We start from the raw sequence: 27,508 nt of genomic DNA, 5'->3' as shown, positions 1-27,508 counted from the left end.
ATTTGATTTCCTGATCAGAATGTCCCCACACAGGACCGTGTATGATATTGGATGTATATATTTAGTATTTCGACGTTCATGTTACTTATTTTTATTTAAAAATTATTATTAAATCATGACACATCGCTTGACCGATTCATTGCTGCTGACTTTACTTATGAGAAGATTCACAACGGATATATTTAACATTTGATTTCCTGATAAGGTTGTCCCTGCTCTGGACCGTGTATTTTCTTTGTTACATGATCAAAGGGAGGTAACTGCTATATTCCTACTCCGCATTATGAGTTCTGCTACACTTTTTGTATTAAAAACAATGATCATAATCACTTTGTCTTGTTAATTTGATGCTGATATTTTCTCCATGCTAAACATTAGTCACATATTGATGGAAACGCCACAATATGCAACGGTCGTGGTCAGCGACGGTCCCCGTCAGCCCCGGTTCCAGTGAGGGCAGCTCAGCTGTTAGACACTCGACCTTGACATACGGCTTAGTAATCACGAGGTGTTGACTGGTGGGTATTTCAATTATTGCGCAATATAGCTTAGAAAGCAGCTTCGTAAATCTCTCACTTTAGCAGGCAAGCTAGGCGGAGATCAAGGTAGGTACGAGGTACGTTTATCGTGAACATGTACAGGTATAGTTATGCAGTATTGACCGGCACGCAAGTGTGTGCATATGAACACAGTCTACTTACAAACAGATACGGGCAGGTTATAAGTTTACAGTCACTGTCAACATAATATGCTGAAGATTTTCAATTGACAAGTACATTATGTACCTGCTTTTATTGATTGAATGTAAACCTATTGGTTATAGTGCTCGTCCTAACAGCGGTCACAGTCTGCAGTAGCCGACTCGGCAGCAGATAGGAAGTACGGTACAATTAGCGAGGGTGACACTTAAGGGTCCCTGTCCCATTGCTGGCGAATTAAAAAAAAAAGAAGGACTAGACAATTCCGCTGTATTTTTCGTTCCTTCAGTAACCTTCTCGTAATTTCGTTTTGGTTATTAATAAAGCGCGAGAGGACGAGAATGCTACCATTGACCAGTTATAAGTCAGGTGGTTCGAGTGACAACGCACTGCTCCACTGTATTGTTACAATGAAATGACTGAACTTTGTATAGTTCCACAAGTTAATGGTTTCTATCATACCCTAGCTATAGCCATGCCGGAAAAAGGTTCCAAATACACAGTTACATTTTTAACAATAGGACGGGGATTCTTTGAACAGAACAATAAAAATATGGTGTCGTACGATAAAAGTCTACTTTATCTCATAAAACATCAATTGTATTCGATGATAGGACAGTCATAACGGCAGTATGTCATGCAGCTACCGTAGACCAAAATCTTTCTTCTCTACGGACTCAGAAATCTTTTTTTTTAATGTATCATTTTGTTTGAAAATCTTCATTTGCTGTCGTTTTTTCAAAGCTGTAAAGTCGTATAAGAAAAACATACAGTCGAACCTCGTTATCTCGAACTCGTATAACTCGAAGACCCCGTTTAACTCGAAGTATTTCATCGGTCCCGGCCAAAACACTTCTTAATCTTAGTAATAAAAACTCTGATAATTCGAACTCTGAAAAGTCGAAAAGCTCGGATATCCCGAAGTGAAACATCGGTCCCAACCACGTAAATCCTACATAAAAATATCTCCTACCTCGAAGTTTCTTAAGATTCACAAGTCTATCATATATTCTTTAATTATTTGATACATATTAGACGCAGTGCTACGGTAACAACCTTCTCATTCAGCAGCTTACGCTCGGTTATAATTACCTCGATTAAATTTATGACATTAAAATGTGTTTGAAGAAACAAACTTAATCAATGTTGATTAACAACAATTAGTACTCACTGCGAGCCCGTAAACAATTTGAGTAGCACTTTATTTACACCAAAGCTGCCGGCACATTCTAACCGGAAAATGGGTCACAGTGTGCGGTCATGCGTAAATAAGCTCCACAGTAAAAATCACAACCTAGGATTGGTTCGTTGGTTTATGTTTTTACAGGAGCTTGTATGGCACTGATAATTAATTGAGAGATTATAGTAACAATACGATAATTATTGTTGAGTACGTCGGGTTGAGGAGATGTCAAGTGTCATTGAGGTCTATAAATGTGGATGTGTTTCCTGATTAACTCAAACCCATTTCGGAATGTCGAAAACAACTGAGCAATCCAACGTGTACGCTCCAATACAGTGATTTGTATAAAGACTTGCATCTATCAGCATATCACGAGGTCGGAGACAGTTTGTGTGTTTATTGTAATATTGATTAATTAATGAATATGATTATGAATAAGTTGTTGTTTTTTAGTTTATATAGTTATCTTTTTGTCATTTATCGACTGTTTAAATACGTTGATTGTCAGATAAATCAATGACATATATAGCCTCAAATTGCACCTAACACTTCAAGCTGTATAGTCGTATAAGAAAAACATATGTGCATAACTAGACATTTTGTTGGCAATTGTACGAGATCGTTAGAATATATCATTAAAAACAATAGCCTACGTAAAAGCTTTAACCATTGATAATAGTCGACGATAGGGGCGATAGGGGTCACTGTTGCAGTACTGTCAGTTTTGAGGTCTCTCAAAGCGTTTTTGTTAAATCTTAGTTATCCTATTGTGTTTGCAGTTTTCGCTTCCGGACGATTTCTTTTCTGAGGCAGCATTACTGCTGAAACATCCCATAATTTGACGACATAAATCGGTATATTGCAGAGGAAGTAATTTCGTTACCCACCGCCGAACTGCAAATCCTGAAGTGAAAGCAGGAACGTTATTTTAACTCAAAACCGATGACTTTTGGTACCAGATACACATTCTGTTCCAATAGATATAATGTACTGAATGAGACTTTGCAAACATTGCTGGTACCACTATGTGCATACCTGTACAATGTATGACATTAAAGGGGCTATTTAGTCAAGTGACAACCTGAATATCGAGTCGATATCTCCTAACGAAAGTGTACGTAGTTGATAATGACATGATCTGAATTCAACGTCCAGTGTGGTCAGATTCATCTTTTGGGAAAGCCTGTGATAAAAATTGCTACGACAGAAAATAGCGTAATATCGGGGCCTTTCAATTAGAAGCGTACACAATACATCGCAAGTAAGAATTATAAGTATCATAATATATACCACTAATCAGATATTTCTGTTCATATTTGGATTTGAATAAAAACGAACAGCTTTAATGAGAGCATGCACACACTGAGAGGGTGCCGCAGGAAGAATTTCAAACCACGGAAAGTACGATATCAATAGCTCACTCAACCATTTAAAACAATGTTTGAGATTAAGATGATGTTGGAAGATGATTTATATTCAAAATAAATACATATACTTGTATTCCAGACAGGCTAGATGAATAAAGCGAGAAATCTCTCCTCGGCTGGAGAGACATTTTTGTTTACTAGAAATTCACGACTGCTGCCGCTAAAACGTACAGCTGTACGCCAAGAAAACATTGTCTCTTGTCAATTTCTCGACATGAATTGTTTATAAGGAGTATCAACCTATACAATCATGAAGAATTTTGTCACAACGTTATAAGAAACTTACTTCACTTAATTGTCCCTTTAATTGTTTACCTAGTATTTCACTTTGTCTCTCCAGCCCTGTGAGCTGAACTTAACTGGAGGCAATGGAGGTGCTGGGGTTGGTGGATATTCCGACATGGCTTCAATGGGTGATGTTGCTGGTCGGGCTGGTGGTAACCTACGTCATGTAAGTATTGCTTGATAGTGTTATATTAGTCACCATGAACAGGTCTGTGGGCGCTGATACCCACAGGAGTGTATATGTGCACAGGGGCCTGATAATTTGTTTCAGCTATATTTGGACCTAAACTACGGAGTAATTTTACATGTTTTAGGGGTTTAGATCGACTTTCCGTAAAAATGACCCCCCAATGATCATATATACGAGAAACTCGTATATATGATCGTATATACCGAAAGCTCGTATATATGATCATTGCGGTGTCATTTTTACGGAAAATTGATCCAAACCCCAAAACATGTAAAATTACTCTGAACACCTTAGTTTAGGTCCAAATATAAATGTAACAAATTATCAGGTCCCTGTAAGTGAAACCACGATGTAAACAATTGTTGTTGGGTATAAAAGGTAGATTCAAGGCTCTACTTTACAATGGTGGCGTTTTGCCAATAGTATTTCCTATAATTTTCATTATGTATAAATCTGATTTATTTATCTTTGTTGTGTGAACTGTATTATACGGACATTTTTCTTTACTGGGTATAACTTTAGTGTCACTAAACAACGTCGTTACTGCTGACATCTGAGTGATTTAGTTATCAGTGTTAAGCTGCGGTTATATCATACGTCACGCACGTACACGTGACCGTAGTTCAAGAAGACGTAGTTGACCGTATTGCCACTACGGTACTAGGTTGAAGTAGGTTTTAAATTGGCAAAAGGGGAAATAATAAGAAGGTAGTGTGAACTACGTGTAAATACGGCCAAAAACGTTCAACTACGAGCAAAATGGCTAGGGTTAACAAGGGTTATCTATGGTTAAAAAGGGTTATCTAGAGTTAACTAGGGTTATTTAGTGTTAACTAGGGCAATCTAGTGTTAATTAGGGTTATTTAGTGTTAACTAGTGTTTTCTAGTGTTAACTAGGTTATCTAGGGTAGACTATGCTTATCTAGGGTTAACTAGAGTTATTTAGGGTTATCTAGGGTTAACTAGGGTTAACAAGGGTTAAATAGGGTCAACTAGGGTCATCTAGGGGTAAGTAATGTTAAGTTTATAAGTACGTTGAACTACGTCTAACGACGTCTGATACGTTTAACCAAGGTCACCTACGGTCTACTTCAATCAGCTACGGTCATCCCCCACTACGGCCAGCTACTTGCGTGACCGTAAGATGTAACCGCGGCTTAAGTGATAGTTACTTTTGGTCCGTTCAATATTTTGTTACTCATTCTTTTTTCAAATATCTTTTTTTTTCATCGTATTTTTAGTGAATTTTTGTCTTCACTATTGTTATTAAGATGTTTTGTTATGCATGAACTCTATAATTCATATTTTCTGTTTGATAAATTGTAGATACATGTCTTGGGATCATAACACATTTAAGAAGATGGGAATTGACGGTCCTAAGCCTGATCCAGTATTTGGAAACATGAGGATGTTAACCGAGGATGTATGTGCACCTTCCATGATAAGTTTACGTTTGAATACGTTTATATTATGAAGCTCTGATGGGTAAATTATTGTCGACTTTACTTCTCGCGATATTTGGTGACAGAGTTAATTTGATTTTAATTTTGATATTTATTATTTTGCAAATCCATCAACAAGCGTGGGTTTCACCCCTAAAATATTACTAGGAGGCATGCCCCATTTGTAAACAACCATATCGATTACTCAATAACAAAGTTATGTGGAAGGGAGGTCCAAATCTCGTGACAGCTCTGAGCGTGATTACGTTCATCTTGTCAGTTATTCATAAAGGAATCAAAAAAGCTAAAGCACGTTTCTCTTAAAATTTGAAACTTTGATGTTAGAAAAATCTTATACGTCAATCAACTGTTTGTGATCTAAACAACCAGTAGGTAAGAATAAAAAACACTTGTGTTCAACGTGATTATAAATAATAATGATGTACAATCAGAGATGTTTTTGTATATTTGTTAACACTTTTGATCATTTGACCCATACAGTTGTCGATTTGTGCTGTAGTACACTTGAACCATATCCATTTATGACCCTTGGGGAATAAACGGTCACTATCTTATACGTATCTCTATACACATGTGTTTTACATGTTAATAACATTTTGTTCGAGCAATTGTTTTAAATGGGTATAACTTCAATTGTTGTGTTCGGTGTTTAATCCATTCTAGCGTAGCATCGAAAGGCTGTTTCAATGGGTTGTATCTCCCGATGTCTGATTTTACACGAAATATACACTGAATAAGTAGTTATTAACCACGTGACCGTTTTGTTTCACTTCATTAATGTCGGGTAATGATGTAATACTTAAAAAGTTTCATAATGCAAGTCTAACTGTGCATATCATATCCCCTATACTACTGATGTGTCAGATATTGAAATATTAATGTGTGTTATGGAAATTTTAATGTGCATTAAAACATCACCTTCTCTAGTCAAATATGATAATAGGAATTTTGAAGTTTTGATATACATGAAATATACCCCATTAACTAAGGATGTTTTATAATGAGAGTTGAAAAGTCTTAATGTACTTCAAATGAATTCCTCTACACAAGTGAAACAGAATGAAGGTACAAATTGGAAAGTCTTTATGTACATGAACTATATCTCCTTCACCAATAATGTATCATAATGAGAGATGAAAATGGCCAATGTACAATAAGTAAACCCCGTTCACGACTAATGTATAGTACATTGTAATAAGGGTAGGAGAGTTGGGTCTTGATTGAGTTGGGGTTGTTTTGAGCCAGATTTTGATTTTATTTTATCTTTTGAGTTCGCCATTTGCAGGTTACTTTCCAATGATTATCAAGATCATTATGGACGTATCCCACCTACCTTAAAACAATACATAATACTTAGCATTGCCAATCAATCCGGTGTGATTCTTTCATTCCAATCACATGGGGTTATAAAGTTGAATCTCTCACTTTCTGTTTCCTATCTTTTATTGACATTTTTCTCTAAATGCAAACGTAACTAAAAACCGTGGTGATTGCGGTTAGCTGTGAGGGATCTAAAAGTATGTGTTATTAGTTGGGTTTTTTTATGTTGGGTTAATGGGCTTATACACTAAAGAAATTGCTTTGTTTTTAACTAGTCATCTTGTTTTATATTCCAGGGGGTTATTAAAGCAGAACTAGATATGTACCGCAAATATGGCAAAGTGTTTGGGTAAGTCATTGTCAAAACAAATGATTGAATAAATAACTTATACTCTAAACTTGATTCATTTTATGCAGACTGCATAATTCGTTCATGAATATAATTTACGATTATCTGAAAATATTGTTTTTAATTTTATAAACCGAATTATTGTCCCTTGATGCGTATTTACATAAATGTAGATATAACTAGGCTATTTGTTATTTATTTTGTTTATTAATATGTTCAGGTACTTTAAGCAAACACATGTATTTTGATGCATTAAGACACGTTAATGCATTAGGGAGTCGAACAGTGCTGTCATATAGGATGGCGGGGAAGGGAATCGAGTCATTGTCAATGAATATGTTTTTCTCTTGTGTTTCTATTAAGATAAAGGCCCATGTTTCCCTATAGTAACTATGTGTTTATTATACTAGTAGACATCATTTTGTTACACACACGTTAACGTCTATGTCAATCGATGGATACGCTGATATGCGAATTACACATGGATACACCACGAATACCGACAACCAGATCCCATTCTGCAGTTAGGTGAACAGTGTACTTCGGTTATCCCTCTCTCCATTAATTAGCTAGTTTATTACATGTTTAAAGCTTAATTCTGCCACATTTTCGGTATAACAACGCTTAACACTGGTTCATAACCATGGGTTATTGGACGATAGACCATGTACACGCGTGTATTCTTTTTAGGTCACCTGATCAGCTTTGCTCAAGTGACCTATTCCAATCACTTTTCGTCCGTCGTCGTCCGTCGTGCGTAAACTTTTACATTATCAACTTCTTCTCAAGAACCAGGGGATGGAATTTTTTCAAACTTGGTCAGAATCATCCGTGGTATATGAGGCTACCAAATTGTAAAATTGGGATTCCTACCCCAACCCTAGGGGCCAGGGCGGGGCCCAAAAGGGAAAATTAACCAATATTTCAAAAATCTCCTTCTCCAGACTCATAGGTATTACAATCATTTTCTCTGCATGGATGGAAAGATCATCAGGGGCTTTCTTTAAATTGTAAATTTCAGGACCCCCGAGCTATCCGTTCTCCCTTGGGGAGGGGGTAAAGTTTACTATAGTTTATATAGGGAAACAACACTTTTGGGTATATTTTGACAATTTTCTGTTGGAAATTATTTTTACTTGGTGGGAATTATCCTTGGAGGAGTAAGATGGTTTTAAATTGTAAAATTGGGATTCCTACCCCAACCCTAGGGGCCAGGGCGGGGCCCAAAAGGGAAAATTAACCAATATTTCAAAAATCTTCTTCTCCAGACTCATAGGTATTACAATCATTTTCTCTGCATGGATGGAAAGATCATCAGGGGCTTTCTTTAAATTGTAAATTTCAGGACCCCCGAGCTATCCGTTCCCCCTTGGGGAGGGGGTAAAGTTTACTATAGTTTATATAGGGAAACAACACTTTTGGGTATATTTAAAATATGCAGTGTTGGTTGGTTAAGCGAAAATATAGCTGCACTTCCAGCCAATCACTCCACGGGTCTCGGCACGCGGCTGACGTCAACCCCATTTATATCTAAAAAAAAGTGGCAGGCTGACTGCGAAAACTCCTGAAACAGTGTTTGTTTATCAGTCAAATGCTGATGCCATGTGTTGACGAGCAATGTCGATAGATTGGTGGATTTGATTGAGTGAAATAAACACCTGGCATAAGTATGACGTCAGTCAGTGTTCGTTGTTTTCGTCCTTCCCAATATATCCAGGTTGAAAAGACACAATTGGATAACTGCCCACATAGTTAGAAATGAAATATAAACCTATTGTAAAATGAAGACAAAAGGCAATAATAAACTCGAGACATTAGCAGCCTTTGTTAATTATTTTCTTTTTTTTTCCCCAACATTTTCACTCCCTAGTAATATATACCACCATACTACACGCACATTGATTTTTTTATTTTTTCTTACGTATCGTGAATATATCAAATAATGTTTATTTTATGACACAGAATGTACGAGTCGTATGTCCCGGTCCTGTACATCGCTGATCCCGCTCTTCTGAAGGATATTTTGGTGAAAGACTTCAAAAACTTTGTCAACAGGAGGGTATGCATTATTAAATTAAACATCATTTTCATGTACCTAATTACGTTCTTAACTTTATCTTTTATGGACGTATTAGTTTACGAGCGATACAATTGAGAGAAAATGCACTGTTAATTATAATTAACGATAGCGGAAAGCAAGAGTTTGTACTGAAAACCTATTTAAGGTCATTTCAGTGAATACTTGTTGGATTGATGAAAGCATTTGTTGAAGTTTTGCAGTATGACCAAGTTGCTTCCTCTAACAAAACGAATATTAAATGATTCTTATTTTCACGTTTAGGACACATTTAGGAAATTTTCCGATTCCAAAATGAATTTGATGCTCACGCAACTACAGGATGACCATTGGCGTTTTGTTCGGAATACCATCACCCCAACGTTTAGTGGCAAGAAGTTGCGACAGGTAAATAAGTCTAGCTATATCATACATGTGTGTAAGATCTTCTGGGATATTCCGATTCTCAAGCTCCGTACCCTCACACACGAGTTGCATGATTTACCTAGAAACACTATTAAGCCTTCAATAATAAATTACAATCATTCTTTCCCTTTCATTTTCCTTCATTATATTATAAGTTTTTCATACTTCTTATCATTTTTAACAAACTCTTCATCCCATACTCCTTCAAGCAACCCTTTCCCGTTTGTCTCAACCTTTCTCTATCTATCCTGTTCTTTCACATATCTTAAGTTACTTGAGTAACCCCGGCCTTTTCCCTCCGCATCAATACCTTCCGTTTCGAATCCTTTTTCATTGTCACCTCCTTACCCTGTCCAATCTTATTCTCCCCATCGATCTATTTCTCGTTCCTGTGTTTCATATTTAATCTGTGTCCTGCCTCCATTCATTTCCACGTCCCTTGAACCCCTCATCGCCCTTTGTTTCTATCCCTCTCCATTCATCAATCTTCTTTCTACTCCCGTCATTTCTCTGCTTATACTTTTTCATTGCAATTACCCGACATAAGTATTACACGTAGTTAAAAAAGGGTCTCTAATATGATAAACATCTGTCTATCGATATCAAAGTAAACAGTAAACAGAGAATATCTATTAAGCAAATAATGTACGTCATCTGCGGAATGCCTTCAGTTACGTTGAATGGTTAACTTTGGGAAATGTTATCAAAATGAGAGGCAGTATATTTTACATAGGTCACTAATACATTGCATAAAATCAAGTATGAAATATAAGACGGTGATACGTTAGCGAATAAAGTACAGTATATGCCGTTCAAACAATGTTGCATCAATCAAAGTAGGTTCTAATATTTGACGCTATGGATAAACAATGCATCATGTTACCCTGTAATATATGTTACCAATTATATATATTTGATCACCTCATCCAGTGCTCCACGCCGTTCATGATACACATTGAGTTATGATTACTTATATCTTCTATAAACTTTTCAGTTTTAGTGAGGTTCACGATGTCTCTCCGGATGCTTTAATGTCGGTTTGGTATCGACTTTGATGCCTGCTATAAACCTTCTCTTATTAATGTTAGGCATGTATTTTATTCTATTTTACTTTGTATAAGATGACATCTCTAATTAACAACTCTGCTGACAAGTTCATGGAACACATCGATCAAAAGATCAAAGAAGATGAAGACATTGATATGAAAGGGTAATAAGCATGCATTACTTTTGCACAAAATTTTCTTCCTCTTGATATTAACAAAACGAAAGATTGGAATAATTAATGGATATAGAGGCATTAACTTTAGATCATATCTCATTTGAGATCACTCCACTATTTTTTAAGAAAATAATGAACCTTCGCTGGTGTAGTATCAGGTTAACCTAATTAGAATAACACATTAATTGATATATTGGTATATGAATTATTGCTTTCATTCTATATCCATGCGTTTAATAAGCTCAACAAACTATATAAGTAAACAAATTCAAAAGGAATACAAATCCAGCTGTAGCGACGTATTTCTGGATCTACCTTTCCTTAATGTTAAGCCCAACATTTGTGTCTCTCACGCAGGTTCATAGGAGGCTTCACTATGGATGTGATTGCCAGTACTGGATTTGGTCTGGACGTTAACAGCCAGAATAACCCGGATAATTCTTTTACGAAACATGCCAGATATTTCTCAGATCCAACTTCTATTGCAGTGCTGGTGGTCATTGTTTGTAAGTAAACACGATAATAATAGTGGGAATTTGTTAAAATCTTTAAAAGTTTTCAAGGATTTTAAAATAAAAGCATGTGTATTTAAACGTGATGTAATGATATAAAGGTCAGCCCGTGATGTAATGATATAAAGGTCAACCATCTGTTTATTCAAATCAGCAGAGTTTGAACACATTGAAAATAGTTATAATCAGTCATCTAATTTCAGACAAATCCCTAAATTTCGAACGTTCGAATACAGATTTTGACCACAAAAAGTAATACTCTAATTGCTGTCGGTATTTTGCTATTTCGATGTTCACACCAACAGTCCTTGTTGTAGGTGTGTTTACTTGTAATCATGATGTGCTACCATCGCAGTAAAATGTGACAGACAATTCATGCAAATATCTGCCGCCCATTGTGTTGATTCTGTTTAGTATTTTTCTTTCTGACTTTGCCCGCGAAGCTTATAATTTGAGGCTCTAAATACATGTAAGCAAATTTCGGAACATTGACGCCTCATCGTAGATAAACGACACTTGTGTATTGTCATAATACTACCGTGTTTATCATATCATCGCATCAAAATATTCGATCCCTGATTTATTGCTTAACTGGTGTGTTACCTGAACATGTGCTAAAGCAAACAGGTATCCACGTTCGTCACGTGGTGATACATCATCCAGCATGGGTCAGCATGGGTATGAACATATATGTAATTATGGTGTCCAGTCACGTACATACGGATTAAAGTTTAAGAAAAGTCACATGTCATAAAAAGATAGAAAAAAATATATTACAACTACATGTATTCCATAACTTCCCTCTCAATTCACTTCATTATAAATGGACCCGTCATTACTGAGGAGAGCATGCATTACATGTATTGTGTGAAGTAATACTAACCTCTGCATTTACATGTATTGTGTTAAGTAATACTAACATCTGCATTACATGTATTGTGTGAAGTAATACTTACCTCTGCATTACATGTATTGTGTGAAGTAATACTAACATCTGCATTACATGTATTGTGTGAAGTAATACTTACCTCTGCATTACATGTATTGTGTGAAGTAATACTTACCTCTGCATTACATGTATTGTGTGAAGTAATACTTACCTCTGCATTACATGTATTGTGTGAAGTAATACTTACCTCTGCATTACATGTATTGTGTGAAGTAATACTTACCTCTGCATTACATGTATTGTGTGAAGTAATACTTACCTCTGCATTACATGTATTGTGTGAAGTAATACTTACCTCTGCATTACATGTATTGTGTGAAGTAATACTTACCTCTGCATTACATGTATTGTGTGAAGTAATACTTACCTCTGCATTACATGTATTGTGCTAAGTAATACTAACCACTGCATTTACATGTATTGTGTTAAGTAATACTAACATCTGCATTTACATGTATTGTGTGAAGTAATACTAACCTCTGCATTTACATGTATTGTGTGAAGTAATACAAACCTCTGCATTTACCTGTAAGCTGATTTAATGCACGTCAGTTTTGTGCACCTTCAGATTTGAAAATGAATCGTATTAGTTTTTTGTTGTCCGTTATCTGCCACAAGACTTTAGGCCATGAATTGTGCCGATATCGACTCAGATTGATCAACCTCTCTTGTATTTCAACGGTTGTACTAATCACTGGCTCTTTGGTTGGACATTTGTATGGACAATGCTAGTCCCGTATTTAATATTTGCTAATTATAATTAGTTGGTGCATTTGTCTGTCTCCACAAAGAAGAGATTCTGTGTTTGGCAGGTATCATAATTTCACGCTTTTGTATTCTTTCAGTCTTTTTACCATTTTTTTGGTGGATTTTAAGACTATCTGCATTTCTTGGATTCAACCTCACAAAAGTGAGAACTGCAATGAACTTTTTCGCACGTGTCACTGAAAAAGCGTTAACGGAAAGACGGCAGTCCCCTGGAGTAGGTATGATTTTTTTCTATATATATGAAACAGTTATATAATTATTCAATCATACCATATGTATGTATACTTGCCTTTACAAACGGATTTTTATTCAAATATTTACCAATCACCAACTTAATCTATGGAAATTTATAACGACAACTATAAAAATAAAGTTTTAATAAAAAAAGGGAATGAAAAGAAATACGTCTGTACTTGGAAACATAAATTGATTATAAATATACATTGACAGGATCCGTTTTTTCAATATCCGTGCACCCATCAGAACAACATTCCTATCATGTATACACATTGTATAAAGTCCTAGCGCTGATTGCATTGGATACACAAATCCCCCTAATCATTCACCAGATGCTTACACGTATGCATTTTTGAAAAGGTCAGATGCTGCTACTCTGTTTTTCCATTTGACAAATTACGAAAATGTCCGGCATTTAAAATATTCCAAATATATCCAGTGTTTAATATTTCATATGTAAAATCCCTGTCTCAAATTAACCGACAAAAATGCAATCACCAATAATATGATACGACGTACAGTAATAATGGTTTTGTTATAATACCGAATGGATCTAACTATTTGGTAAAAAATAAACATCCATGATCGCGCTACATCAAGCATAATAATAAAAGAGCATGGGCTCAAAGTGCAAAAATCCACGAACTGTAGCGGAAGTAAAGGAAGTCAACAAGCTGATTAACAGTTATGTATAAAAAAAGACAGCAATAGAATATCGGAATGCCAAAAAAAAACGTATTTCGAACTCCAAATTATAAATTTATGGCAATATTTGAACAGTTGCTCTACGTACCTGCATTTCTTGTGAAATCTGTGTTGTAAGGTAAATCGTCAACAGTCGATACCTTTTACAGAAATCATGATATTCGGAAAAATTATTGATGACCAAATGAAGGGGATGTTGCTATCAAGAAAGGGAAAAGTCACGACATATTTGCCCATTGATATTGGACATGTTAGCTGACGACTAAATTAATTAATTTCTTCTTTTAGGGCGTGTACTGACGTTTACAGGGACCTGATTAGAGGCCAAAAAAGAGTCTAGAATAACTAAGATAGACCAATAAACAATTTTAGCGATTATGCTTTGCTACAGATTGTTAGACATTGATAATTCGTTATAAGTTATTCAAGATTACAATTTCATATATCAAAGTATTAAAAAACAATCAATATACTTTAATATAGAAAAAATAATACTCATTTGCTCTTTATCACATTAATTACATTAAAATCCCTGCTTATATAACCATTTACTTAGAAAAACTGAAGTAATTAAACTTGATGGCAAAGCAAGCATTTAATTGTAAGGACAGCCTAGACAACCGGTCGATTTTGTTTAAAGTCTGCATTTAGAATTTATAGAAATCAACAATTTTTTGTTTGCAGGAACATTTTGATTTTCTCGGAATAATGGTCAAAGCTGAAAAAGGTGATGAGCCTACAGAGGAGGAGAAAGGAGATGAATTACTCAAAGAAAATGATGCCAGTGAAACATTGTCAACATGGACACGCAAGAGTAAGGCTACATGACTCTATATACAAAATGTACACGCTTTATCAGTATATATTTACATTTGCCCTGCATTGTCACAATATAACACTTCCAAGGCCAGTTATGAGACAATAACACATGCTTTCATCCTCCCCACAAGAAAGCAGATAAGCAAGAAAAAGAAAAGAAATGATTCAATAATATTCACCGTTTTATGTAAGACTATTTTTTAAAGTGAATTGAATATATGAATTGATTTAAGTATGGGGATTGCATCTATATTATAATGTTTATTTCCACGAACTATATCTGTTACGGGGAAAATCACGAGGCATGGTTCCGTGAGCTATTCCATTGGCTGTTCTATCTCTTGAACAAACACCTCGGAATTATGATTTTAAAGTGCGTTTTGAACTTGGAAATGAAAACAAATAAAACATTGAAATGTAAAAATAAGCAAAAAACAACATTCTTTTCCATGTTATAGAAATATAGCACGGAGCATACTATATTAATGCTGTCTAATGTTTAAATAGACGTGAAATTATCTGTTTCTAATAGATATGCTGGGATAAGTCATATTCCAAGCGCATTTATGCACTGCATTGTGTTGTTTTGATATTATTACAGCACTTTTATTTTTTGAGTACAATTCTATCATTTTTGCGATGTAAAATTATAGCCTCCATGACATTTTCTTTTTAATTAAGTTTGAATTTTCCTTTATATATTGTTCATTGTGTGTTTTAGCACTGACTGTGGAAGAGATAACAGCCCAGGCTACACTGTTTTTCGTTGCCGGATATGACACGACCTCCAACTCTCTTTGCTTCCTCATGTACCATTTAGTCCTCTACCCTGAAATCTGTGACAACCTCCTACAGGAAATTGATGATAAGTTAAATGGGGTAAGTAATCTTTACCGATATAATGAAATGTCCCCGGACACAACTTATATTGTTAGTGATATGGTCACAATTTGATAAGCACACATACTGTACTTTTGTTCATGACTCGGTCAATACACCTCAGTGAATGGACTGTAACAACCTCAATTTGTTGCATATTGCCCCGCCCGTTACACGTTTTTTAAAGAGGCTCCACCCTTTCGCAATTAGTAAAAAAAATCCTCTCTGCGGGCTATTTGATGAAGCGTTCTGTATCACAAAATCTATACAAATAGCTATAAAGGAAGGGGCTATGTGATATATTTCAGATAAAAAATCGTGTACATCATCAATTACAAAAGAACAATACCAAAATTACAGAAATTCTCAAGTTTTATCATATTACCGACACTGTATCATATCGTCTAGTTAGATTAGTAATTCGAGATGAAAGTGAAAGGAGTTTTAATGATAATATACACCATTTAATATAGCGCCCTATCTCGCTAGAATAAGCCACTCTAAAGCGCTTTACATTACATAGATATACAATTTATACAATCAATACAATTAGCATATACATTAAAGGGGCTGGCCGGGGAAAAAAATACAAAATAAATGGGTCTAAATGCGTTCTCTGGCCTTCCAAAAGTTATACCACGGCAATATGATGGTCGAGATCTGCTTGCAATGTTCAGTTTTGACCACTGAAATCTCGGGGAAGCCCCGCGTTAATTTAGCGCAGTTCTTTTTATATATGTCACGTGGTTGTTTCGAAAATGAGGCAGTGAAGATAACAACAATAGCACGCCGTCATGTGCAATGTCGGACTCAACTAGTGGACAAGACAGCATTACTATACGAAAATAATTGTTGTAGTTTTCCTACCTTTATGTTGTTATATATAACGGTATTGACACCTCGTGCCTGTCATGACTTTTGCATGCATCTTTTTCTTTCGCCTAGATGTTTACATTTGGCCTTGTTGATGACGCGCGTGCGGTAAAATTACATCACTGATCTGGGTCAATTGAGAGTTTTAGACTGTCAGGTGACGATTTAGGATTTCTGTAATATAGTTATAATTTTTACTCTTAGGGAGTGAATTTCAGCAAAATTTTAGTCTGTATATTTCATAAGAAGGTATTTTAAACATGTGTATCCCCTTCTAGCAAATATGACATTTTTTCTCAGACCAGCCCCTTTAACCAATACAATTTTGAGGAATGTGCAGGAGCTGCCTTATCAGGCGCTTACTACTAGAACTATGACACCTGGCTGATATCTCCCTATACGTATATGCCTACCTATATGCTGGAGATGTATTGTGTTCTGTTTGTAGTGGGACCGTTCTTCTAACGGTATCCTTTATATTGCCACCGTACTTGAATGCTTCGGCGTAACATCCACCACAGACTATTTTATACTCCACCTTGGCTGTTGGAGTTGTGTGGGCAGGAGAATAACATTTCCTCTGAATAGTCCATGCATACGACGACTACGGGGATCGAAAACCATCTGTCTGTGTGGAAGGCCGGAGTATTTACACTCGACCAATCCACCCTTTATTAGTATATCAGGAATATACATGTATAAAGTGAGACCTACATATACATAAAAAAAAAAGTGATCCAGGAATTCAATGTGTGTTAAAGTAACCCGTGGGCAATATAACGGAGTGGGCAATGTACTAGAAAATACGATAGGTTTTTTAAGATAAGGTAGAGCTTTGGATACATTATACTACATTTTAATATCATTGGTTAATTATACATTACCCTATTAAGTTTACTACGATTGCATACATTCGTAAAATATGCACATGCTTTATTACTGATTTGGAACAACAAGTACATGTACCGATTCTCACAATGTTTTTTTTTAACATTACAGCAAGCACCGAATTATGATAATGTAGCTAAACTCTCTTATATGGAAATGTGTATTAATGAGACGATGAGGCTGTTCCCTGCCGCGTCTAGGTGAGTTATTTTATCACTCTATACTGTGTCTACATCATGACGCGTTGTCGTGTTCCTTGCTAACTAGTCGTTAATGTCAGACTTCCTGCTGGTTTGTTCTGAGTCTTTTGATAAAAGGATGTTATAGTAAGCAACATTAATCATCTACCTGCAGTTATTGCAATGCTAGACTTTTCTTTTCTTTTCCGTTTCGGCTTTCTATCTTAAATATTGTCTTCATTGCCCCTGTTAAACAGTCATCTGTTTAGTCATTTCTTAAACCTTATTAATAAATAATGAAATAATATTTATTATGGATGAACCCTAATTGTAAATTTCATATGTAACAGAGTAAGAAAAATTACGCTGAAAATTATTTTGGTATATTTCAAGTTACATTATCTATCCAAATATATATGAATTTAAATATCTGAATATTTTTTACTTTACTAATATAGACTTGATCGTGAGGCTAAAAATGACGTCACCATCGGAAATATCAGGATCCCGAAAGGAATGATTATAAATATACCGGTGGGTGCCATACATATGGATCCCGAGTACTGGCCTGAACCAGAGAAATTTGACCCGGAAAGGTACGAGAACAGGGTTTACTATGTATAGTGATAAAACGTGTATAAGTTGGATGGTATCTTCCAAGCATTGTTTATCATATTGATGATATACGAGAAACGTCAATTATTAGGTCAGTTTTTATGCGCCCGTCGAATGACGGGACGTATTATGTTTTTACGCGGGCGGGCGTTCGGGCGGCCGGGCGTTCGGACCAAAATTATTCGCCGGTTATTTACAGATTATGGCCCTTTGTAGAAACAGTTTCCGCTCAATAACTTCAGTAATCTTAAATAGATTCATTTCAAACTTCATAGGAAGGTTTATTTCTATGAAAGCTTGCACAAGTTCGATAACCATCTACAAGGCTGCGAGGGCATCATCATGGGAGGCTTCAATATCGATATCAGTAAAAAGTCTACTAACCGACAACGCCTTCTGTCACTTGCGTAAAAAAATGAGTTATCAACAACTCATTACTAAGCCTACTAACGACTTAAGCACAACCATTGACTTAGTGTTTTCCAATACTGTTAATGTACTACCAACGGGAGTGATTGAACCCTGCTACTAGGATCACAAGATTATTTGGATGGCATTATAATATGGTAATACTAATAGTTTCACTCATTTAATGTGCAAAGTATTTTAATTATGGAATAAATTGTGGCTCAGTGGTTGGAGTTGTAGACTCAAAATCTCACCTATATTGCGTTAATCAGATAATAGACCCGTTCCCTTCCCCCAGTGCAATATGCTATCCTTATGTACACCATTTTGACATTCCAACAAATGCCCATACCTCCATAAATTTCCGGCGGATACTATTGGTTATCGAATTTGTCAAAGATTGTAGGTAAAATAAATCTTCCTCCAAAGCTGCTCATTCAGCCTTACACAATTAGTCACCTTATAGAGCACTACTCAACAAGCAACCATAAGTTTGTAGATTCCTGGTAGATAATCTTGGTTATTAAACCAAGCTTATATCTCCAAAATTTATGCACTTATGACCCTTTGTGGCAAACTGCTCATTCGACATCTGATGGGCGTATCATGTACCGCTTCGATATTGTGGCAGGGTTCAACTGTACATAGGATTAAGGTCGCCTTCTAGCTTCGAGCTAGAGGGAATTTCCCTTTAGCTCAGTGGTAGAGCGTCCAACTAGGAACCTGTAGATCGAGGGTTCGATCCCCGGTGGAAGCATACTATTAATTCTCTTTCCTGTTACAAATATTGAACCATCCTTATAACAGGATCATATTTAATCATTTAGATAGTATTTTCAACTAGATTATGGTCATCGATATGACGAATTTCCGAAACATTGTTCTCATACGGGAGCGAAAGATGAATTGAAAACAGTATAAAAAATATTATATAAACACTTATTGGTTTTGTATATTTGAAGGAAGTAGTGCATTGTCTCTTTGTATGTAATTTATGACATACTATCTTTAGATGCAATCGTGTGTTATTTTTTCATATCTTATCCTATCAGTCCGAAACAACAATATCAGCTGATGGCTCATATAGTTCTCGGGTTGTTTTGAGGATAAAATATGGAAACGACCAGATCACAACCTGTTTACATCACGGACTGCACGCTATTTATATTTACCGTCAGAACTATTACCATCAATAACTTTGAATGAGGATGAAGAACAGGTATGACCGGACAGATCTGGAAGGGGACGAGATATTACTACAAACATTTCCATCTCAAAGACATGAGTTTAATTAAAAACTGGCAGAACTAACATTTAGGTAGCATTTTCTAAAAACATGCAAAATGAAACAAAAAATGGATAGTTGTTATAAGGTCAGTTGAACATTAGTATATTGAAACTGAACGCTATACAGGTAATTTTAGTTTAGTGAGAGTGTTGTGTATGTTATAATGCAATACTGTTATACCTTACTTGAAAATTAACTTAGATTCACACCAGAGGCCAAAGCTAACAGAGACCCGTTTGTCTTCATGCCGTTTGGCGCTGGACCCCGCAACTGTGTCGGGATGAGGCTTGCTCTCCTTGCAATGAAGATAGCTATCGTCAGAATCCTGCAGAATTATCGACCTGTAAAAAGCCCAAAGACAGAGGTAATGTATTTCTATATAACTTATTGGGTACTGCCAGTTATATGCACTTCCATTCGAATACATTTTTTTTTCTAGAAACACTTCATATCTTTGGTATGATTCATAGATGGACAGAAGAAACAAACTGCCATGATATGTGCTTGTTTTAATTTTCAACTGGCAGGGAGACAGGATAAGGATCAAATATATATTCTAGTAAGATTTGTGAAGAACTCACCTTAGAACTTAAAATTTCAAAATTTATTTTCATTAGAGACACATAACTTTTATCATTTCAGATTCCGATCAATGTTTCAAAGATGGGGAACATTCCATTGGGTTTGTACCTAAAATTTGAGAAGAGGACTTAAAACAATGTTCATTTGAGAAGAGAAGTTAAACAATGTACATCGTATCAGGATTAGACTGCTACAATTTCTCCGTAGTAACTAGTAAAGTCAAAAAACATTACTAGTGATAAAATGTACATTTATATGCTCTATACACATATCTGCGTATTTTTAAAACTTTATTGATCGGTAGATTAACAACACAAGGTATATATATATATATATTGTATTCGCTCGTTATCGGTAATTATACCATTGATCGTGAGTATAACGTTAGTGTCAGATGTAATTTTAATAATTACACATAGAGCTGATATTTTAGATTTAAAAATGTAATAAAACAATCGAATGTTAATATTACGAACCTAGTTGCGTTCAGTGAAAATTGATTTATATTAATGGGAAGTATGCCAGATAGCAAATTAATTCAAGGTTTCTGTTAAAGCATGTGATGTAAGATCATATGTTAATGAATAAATCATATCCATTGTTGATGATTGTAAATAAATCCTTGAAAATGTTATAAAGAAGATAGAACATTTCCACCCCACGATATTGTTTTCTGCTGCCTTGATATTACAGACTGATTAATACAGTGTATTACAGAATAAAGTATCACACATGGTTTGACACCTGGATGCACGCAATCTCCTCCTACATTTTTCGACCGATCTCTTTGAAACTTGAAATACATTATAATCATGATATGTAGTTGTGTCTCCGTTAAAAGAATTTTGATTCGAATTTTTTTCCCATTAGTTATTGCCCTTTGTTCATTTAAGTATTTGATTTTTTGTTTGGAGATTTTCTGCTACATTTTTTGACGGATTTCTTTGCAACTTCAAAGGCTCAATAATCATGATATGTTGTTATGTTTCCTTGAAAGGAATTTTGATTCGATAATTGTTGCAAAAGTTATTGCCCTTTGTTTTTTTCAGTATTTGATTTTCTGTCCCGAGATTTTCTCCTACATTTTTTATAGCATGTCAACTAACCAATCTTAGAATGATGCAGATCTAATATCAATGTAAAAAAGTATATTGCACTTTATGGCATTCGACGGGCGTATATTGTTCCGCCCCGCGGTACTCTTGTGTATGATATATTAAAAGTTTTTTTTTATATACATGTATGTAAACACATATTCATCATTTTTGTTTATATATGCTTAACATGTAAGATGTATATCTTGTTTTTATAAATCCTTGTGAACAAGGGTTAGATGTTAGATAAGCTGTTACCTTTATGGTATCAAAGTATTGTTGTTTTCTTAGCTTTTCACGTGACGAAATTGAAAAAACTCGGTGTTGGACAGCAAGCTGGGTAAAAAACATCAACGTTATTGGACTATAATGGATAGAGCGGTGAATATGTTATCATATTTATGCAAATAACTAAAAACAAATTTATTGATATGACCCTAATCGCTTAAACATTTTTATTGTTTATGCCTTGCCTGAGTTTGGTGAAGTTAATTCGTTCCATTTTTTATTTATTTTTTATTTTATTCAAAATTTTTTGTTGTCACATTCAAAACATACAAAAATATGTAATATCAGTAAGAATAATGAAAGGCCACTGTACGTATGTTATCTATATCTTTGAACAGAACTTGCATCTATAAAATTTTATTACAACAAATACAAACATAAAAATTCATACTGCTACATTGCTACATTAATTTTGACATATTTCATGAATGATTTAACTCTGAAGATTGTATAAAAAAAAAATTACAAGATACAATCATGTATCCATATTTAGCATTCTGTCAATGAAAATCCATTTTTGATTTACCACAATCTTTTTTTATTTGAATATGTATCAAGTCCACACTCTTCTACTTTTTTATAAAAAAAACATGTAAGTTTTCCATTCAGTAATTGTAGGGGTTTTCCTCCTTAATTTGCACATATATATGTAATATTTTAATATTAAAATCAAGAAATTTATTTCATTTTCAGTTTCAGTTTCAAAAATACCAAACAACATGGTTACTGGGTCTCTTGCTAAGTCTATTTCAAATTGTGACCTTAAGAGATACATAAAGGATGACCAAAGAGATTGTACATGACAACATTCCCATAATAAATGTATTAATGTTTCTCTTCCCACACCACAGAATGTGCATCTTTCTGTTTCACTCAATTTACATTGCATTAATTTGGTATTAGTATATAGAATTCTATGAAAGAGTTTGAACTGAAAATTCTGAAGTTTAGTGTCATCTGTAATATATCTCGGAATTGAATAAAACTTACACCAGGATTCTTTGGGAATGTTTACATGTAAAATTTCCTGCCATGCATCTTGACTTTTCTTTGGTATTTCTGTGACTGATTTCAGCATAAATTTATAAAAATAGTTTGTAACCTTTTCATGTTTCTTCAAATACTGAATAAATTTACTTTGTTTTGCCTCAATTGGTTCATTTCTTTGAAATAAAATTAGTTTCCATGACCTTGGTATTGCATTTAAAATTCCCAAAAATTCAATGAAATTAACAGCCAAATTGAATTTCTCACAAAAGTATTCATGTGTTAAAAAACTATTGTTTTCAACAAGATCCCCAATAAAAAAAATGTCCTTTTCACACCAATGTTTATAAATAAAAATCTTATTATCAATTTTAATGAAGTTATTATACCAGATCGGCTCAGAAGCAACAGTGTCTGGGGTTGTGGGGAGTTCATCACCAGTTAACTCTGCCCATATAGTGAATATTTCTCTCCAAAAGATATTTAAGAATTTGGAAATTTTTAAAAGCCCTTCTTTTTTCATTTTAAAAACTTTATCTCCCCCATATGGTTCAATTTTATCTAATATCAGTGTCTTCCAAGGTGAAGTATTTAATGGATCCAATATTTTTTTAATCCAGCACATTTTTAAGGCATGACAAAAAGATATAATGTGTGGTACACGTAAACCTCCCTCATTATAATCCCCATACATAACTGTACGTTTTACTTTGTCTACCTTTTCGTTCCATAAAAATTCAAAGAAATATTTCTGTAGCTCTTTGACCATTTCTAAGGGTGGGTCTGGTAAGACAGTAAATGTTTGAATAAAAATGGGCAGAGCTAAAGTTTTTATAACAGTTACTTTGCCAATATATGTAAGGTTTCTAAATGACCAATCATTTAGTAGCTTTTTGACAGTGACTAACTTTTGTCTGAAATTATCTTCCAAAATATTTTCCAATTGAAAGTTATAAGAGATACCTAATAATTTAAAATTTCCTTGGTGATTCCAATTCAAATTCCTATCTGGAAGTATTTCCTCTCCACAACCCCGTTTTGCCCCAATCCAAATTGCCTGTGTTTTTTCAATATTTATCTTAAGACCAGAAACATTACCAAAATCATCTAAAATTTCAAGAACAGAATTTAAGGAATATGGATCATCAGATAAAGTAAAGGAAGTGTCATCTGCAAATTGATTTATTAGGTATTCTGAATTATTTACTTTAATACCCTTAATATTAGGATTTACTTTTATTGCTGAACTTAACATTTCTACACATAGGATGAAGATATATGGACTAATAGGGTCGCCTTGTCTAACTCCACGGCATACATTAAAAAAATTGGAGCAGTGTCCATTGTTTATTACACAACATGAATTCTCATTATAGAAAGTTTTTATCCATTGTAAAAGAGAAGGACCAAAGCCGTAAAAGGAAAGCGTTTTAAAGATAAAATTAAATTCTAGAGAGTCGAAGGCTTTCTCAAAATCTATAAGTAACAATAATCCAGGGATATTTTCTTTTTCAGTATTTTCTATTAAATCATAAATTAGTCTAGTGCATTCTCCAATATATCTTCCTTTAAGGAAGCCTTTTTGTGTTTCACTTATTATACTGTTTAAAACTGTTTTAATTCTATTTGAAATAACTGAAGAAATAATTTTGAAGTCAACATTAAGTAAGGTAATAGGCCTCCAATTTTTTACATATAATTTAGATTTACCTTCTTTCGGAATACATGCAATCATACCTTGACGTTGTGTTATAGATAGAAGTCCCTCGTCATATGCTTGATTAAGTGAAATAATTAAAAACCTATTGATATCTGTCCAAAAAAACTTGTAAAATTCTACAGTAAATCCATCTATTCCAGGAGATTTATTATTGTTCATATTTTCTAGGGATTTAAGACATTCCTGGTAATGTATTTTTCCTTCTTACTGGTTACTTTGTTCCAGGGACAGTTTATTTATAAAGGGATTGTCATTATCAAAAAAGAAGTCATTTGCTACATTTTCATTTGTGCATGAGCTAGTATAGAGTGTCTGATAGAATTTTTTCTGTTCTCCTAAAATGTCTTGTATATCTGTTATTTCTTCGCCAGTTTCTGTTATAAGCTTTGGAATTAACTTTTCTTGATAATGTCTTTTTTCTAAATTGCAAAAAAACCTGGAACTCCGTTCACCTTCAACTTTCCATCTTGCTTTTGCTCTCAAAATAACTCCTTTAATTTTACTGTCTCTAATCAACTTTAACTCATTTTCTACTTCTTCAATAGCCCCCAACTGCCTATCTTCTTCCTGCTGTAATTTTCCCAGTTTTAATTCTAGATCATTTTATTATTTAGGCTTATGTCTTTATTGTTACATCAGTGATATATAGGACTCTGTTTGCTTTCAACTTATTATAATCCGATGACAAAGCAATAGTTCACCATGTTTCTGCATACTAGTTGATGCTTATGCAGAACACATACCTTGGTTTTTTTGTTCTGTTTTATAATTTCGTTATTGTCGAAATTTAATTCAACTTCAATAAATACCGCTAGTGAAGAGCTTTAACATCCAACTAAAATGTGTTTTGTTAAATTCTTAATTCCAATCTAGCATGTCATCATCATATATTTACATTCTGTGTTGCATTTGCCTATATGTCGTTAGTAAACTAAATTCCAGTATATGAGACTGTATTCTGCAATTTACAGTGATTAGGTCAGTGTAGGAACATACATGGCCACCAGATACTTTCGGTATCAATAGGCCTATAATCAGAGAACTTTCTGTGTTCGTTAACGTTTAGCAATGTAGGTCATCGCAAAAAATAAAGGAACTTGACAAATTGTGACAATATAAATTTATTATCAGATGTGTAGGTACCACAACATTATTGTAAGCGCCATTCTAGATACGAAATTACCAAGTTTGTCAACGTCATTACACAGGGGCTCGGTTTCGAGATTTTGAGTTTTGTATAACATCAGAGAATAACCACAACACTAAATTCAGCATTTATAAAACCTTGTAAAAGTCGAGGGTATCGACAAGGTTTTAGAATGTGTATAAATACCTTTTTAAGTGTTGTGGTTCTTCTGTGATGTCATCCATTACTCAAAATCACGAAACCGATCCCCTGTGAACGTCGTCTGCTAGCGATGCTAATCTGACCGATTAGGCATAGAATCTGTTTCAAACGAAATGTCCTTTGAATCGTTATCACCTACTGAAAGGACCACTTTAATTAAAAAATCTCTGAGTATATATGTTTTTGAAAATAACGTAATATCCCAGTCGATGGAAACATAAGCGTTTCCGAGGAAACAATAAAGTCCGTTCAGCGCCACATCACTTCCAAATACATGTAATCTATCAATGCGCGAAAAACAACTTTAATTTTAAACCAGCAGAAGTTATGCAATTATTAACAATTTTTCAACATATACACACTCATATAAAATAATTAATAAAATTAAGTTTAAGTTCAAACCATTTTATGTGCGTGTGGTTTACAATGAGACGAGGGACTCTATTATTTTCTCTGGAAAATTCGGCTGGTCTGGGATTTGAACGTTCTGACGTCACTGATATGATAAGCGGGAAATTCAAACGTAATTTTGCTTCAGTTACTATACCAAACAACTGTATAAATGTAAATAGAAGCATTGAACTGTTACCAGATGCAGTATAACAGGCGACATTCTATTTATCTTTCACCCAAATAGCATTCATATCGACTGTATACTGCATCTGGCAACAATTCAGTGCTTAATGTTTAACAGTAAATTGAATAAAGGAAGAAATCTGAACAGAAAGCGACACAGTATTATCGTAATAATGAAATGACTGAAAAAGTACAATGTCATACTGTTCATCGGTATTGTTACTTATATTGTATAACATAACATGTTCATTATGTATAAAAAGTCGTGATTTTCGTGTTTGCTATTGAACCACGAATATAAATGCAACGAATTTGAATGATACACGTGTCTACTGTATGTTAATAAAGGATATCCGCGAAAGTATACTGGTAAAACGAAAAATGTTGATTTTTGTAAATTGACATGTACAAATATTTTAATTTCAAAAAATAACAAAACTATGCTGGACGAACTATTGTTATTGCAATGCAAACACATGTAAGAAGTCAGTATTACTCAAAACCGAACAAGTATTGGTAGCAAGCTTGTTTTATGCAAGTTTGGCTGGCAAAGTCTTCTACAAAATCAATCAGCATCTCTAAATTAACATTCCAACAGACAATATAGCTCTCTTATCTAGATAAAAATGGCTATATGGCGATGTGCTGCAATAACGTGGAGGAAGGTGTAGGTTATCGGGAGTCATCTAAATTCAGTTGCTAAGGCGTTTGCTTGTTGCTTGTAGTTGAGAATCTTGGACACAATGTATTAAGAATAAGATGTTACAATGTAAGTACATGTTAGTATTCAAAGTAAGGAAGGATTCTAAGTACAATGGTATGGTAGCTTCGACGGACTCTTTCTGCACTAGGATAATACTGACTTTAATGACACCCATTTTTATTGTAGGTTAATTCGAATAAAAAAACTCATTTCTACCGAAAAGTTGTTGCTATTCGTACAAAAAGATTTCGATTTGAATTTGTTTCAAATGATCAATAACTTGTCATGTATTAGCTGTGTAAAAATGCTTGTTTGTTAGTTGAAATATACTTCACAATCAAACATTTCCATTCCTACTCAAGTTGGACAACGTAGATCTACAGGAGTCTGAAATATGCATATCATGCTTTAACTGATATAGGTCACATTACACATAAACATAAAATATAAATGTATGTTTACGTGTGCTGT

General features: G+C 34.5%; 1 protein-coding gene across 1 annotated transcript; it reads left to right on the top strand.

Moving 5' to 3' along the window:
• The first annotated feature begins 519 nt into the window (after positions 1 to 519).
• On the top strand, positions 520 to 21,153 carry LOC110448727 (cytochrome P450 3A18-like). The gene is made up of 15 exons (XM_021495117.1): positions 520 to 616; positions 3,649 to 3,759; positions 5,110 to 5,206; positions 6,863 to 6,915; positions 8,878 to 8,974; positions 9,257 to 9,379; positions 10,519 to 10,607; positions 10,977 to 11,125; positions 12,926 to 13,062; positions 14,475 to 14,604; positions 15,331 to 15,488; positions 17,361 to 17,449; positions 17,887 to 18,024; positions 19,941 to 20,103; positions 20,382 to 21,153. The coding sequence occupies exons 2-15, from the start codon at positions 3,677 to 3,679 to the stop codon at positions 20,451 to 20,453; spliced, it is 1,578 nt and encodes a 525-aa protein (XP_021350792.1). The 5' UTR covers positions 520 to 616; positions 3,649 to 3,676; the 3' UTR covers positions 20,454 to 21,153.
• Positions 21,154 to 27,508: the final 6,355 nt, after the last annotated feature.

This window comes from Mizuhopecten yessoensis, unplaced genomic scaffold (genome assembly GCF_002113885.1).
Source record: "Mizuhopecten yessoensis strain PY_sf001 unplaced genomic scaffold, ASM211388v2 scaffold4223, whole genome shotgun sequence".
Lineage (NCBI taxonomy): Eukaryota > Metazoa > Mollusca > Bivalvia > Pectinida > Pectinidae > Mizuhopecten > Mizuhopecten yessoensis.
The sequence above is the reverse complement of the archived record's forward strand: the minus strand, read 5'-3'. Positions and strand labels throughout refer to the sequence as shown.

Bases quoted from the DNA above. Each gene is read 5' to 3' on its own strand.
- LOC110448727 (XM_021495117.1), top strand. From the start codon at position 3,677: ATGGAGGTGCTGGGGTTGGTGGATATTCCGACATGGCTTCAATGGGTG. The intron at 10,608-10,976 runs GTAATAAGCATG...TCTCTCACGCAG, and splicing joins GAAGACATTGATATGAAAGG to GTTCATAGGAGGCTTCACTA. The intron at 17,450-17,886 runs GTGAGTTATTTT...TTACTAATATAG, and splicing joins CTGTTCCCTGCCGCGTCTAG to ACTTGATCGTGAGGCTAAAA.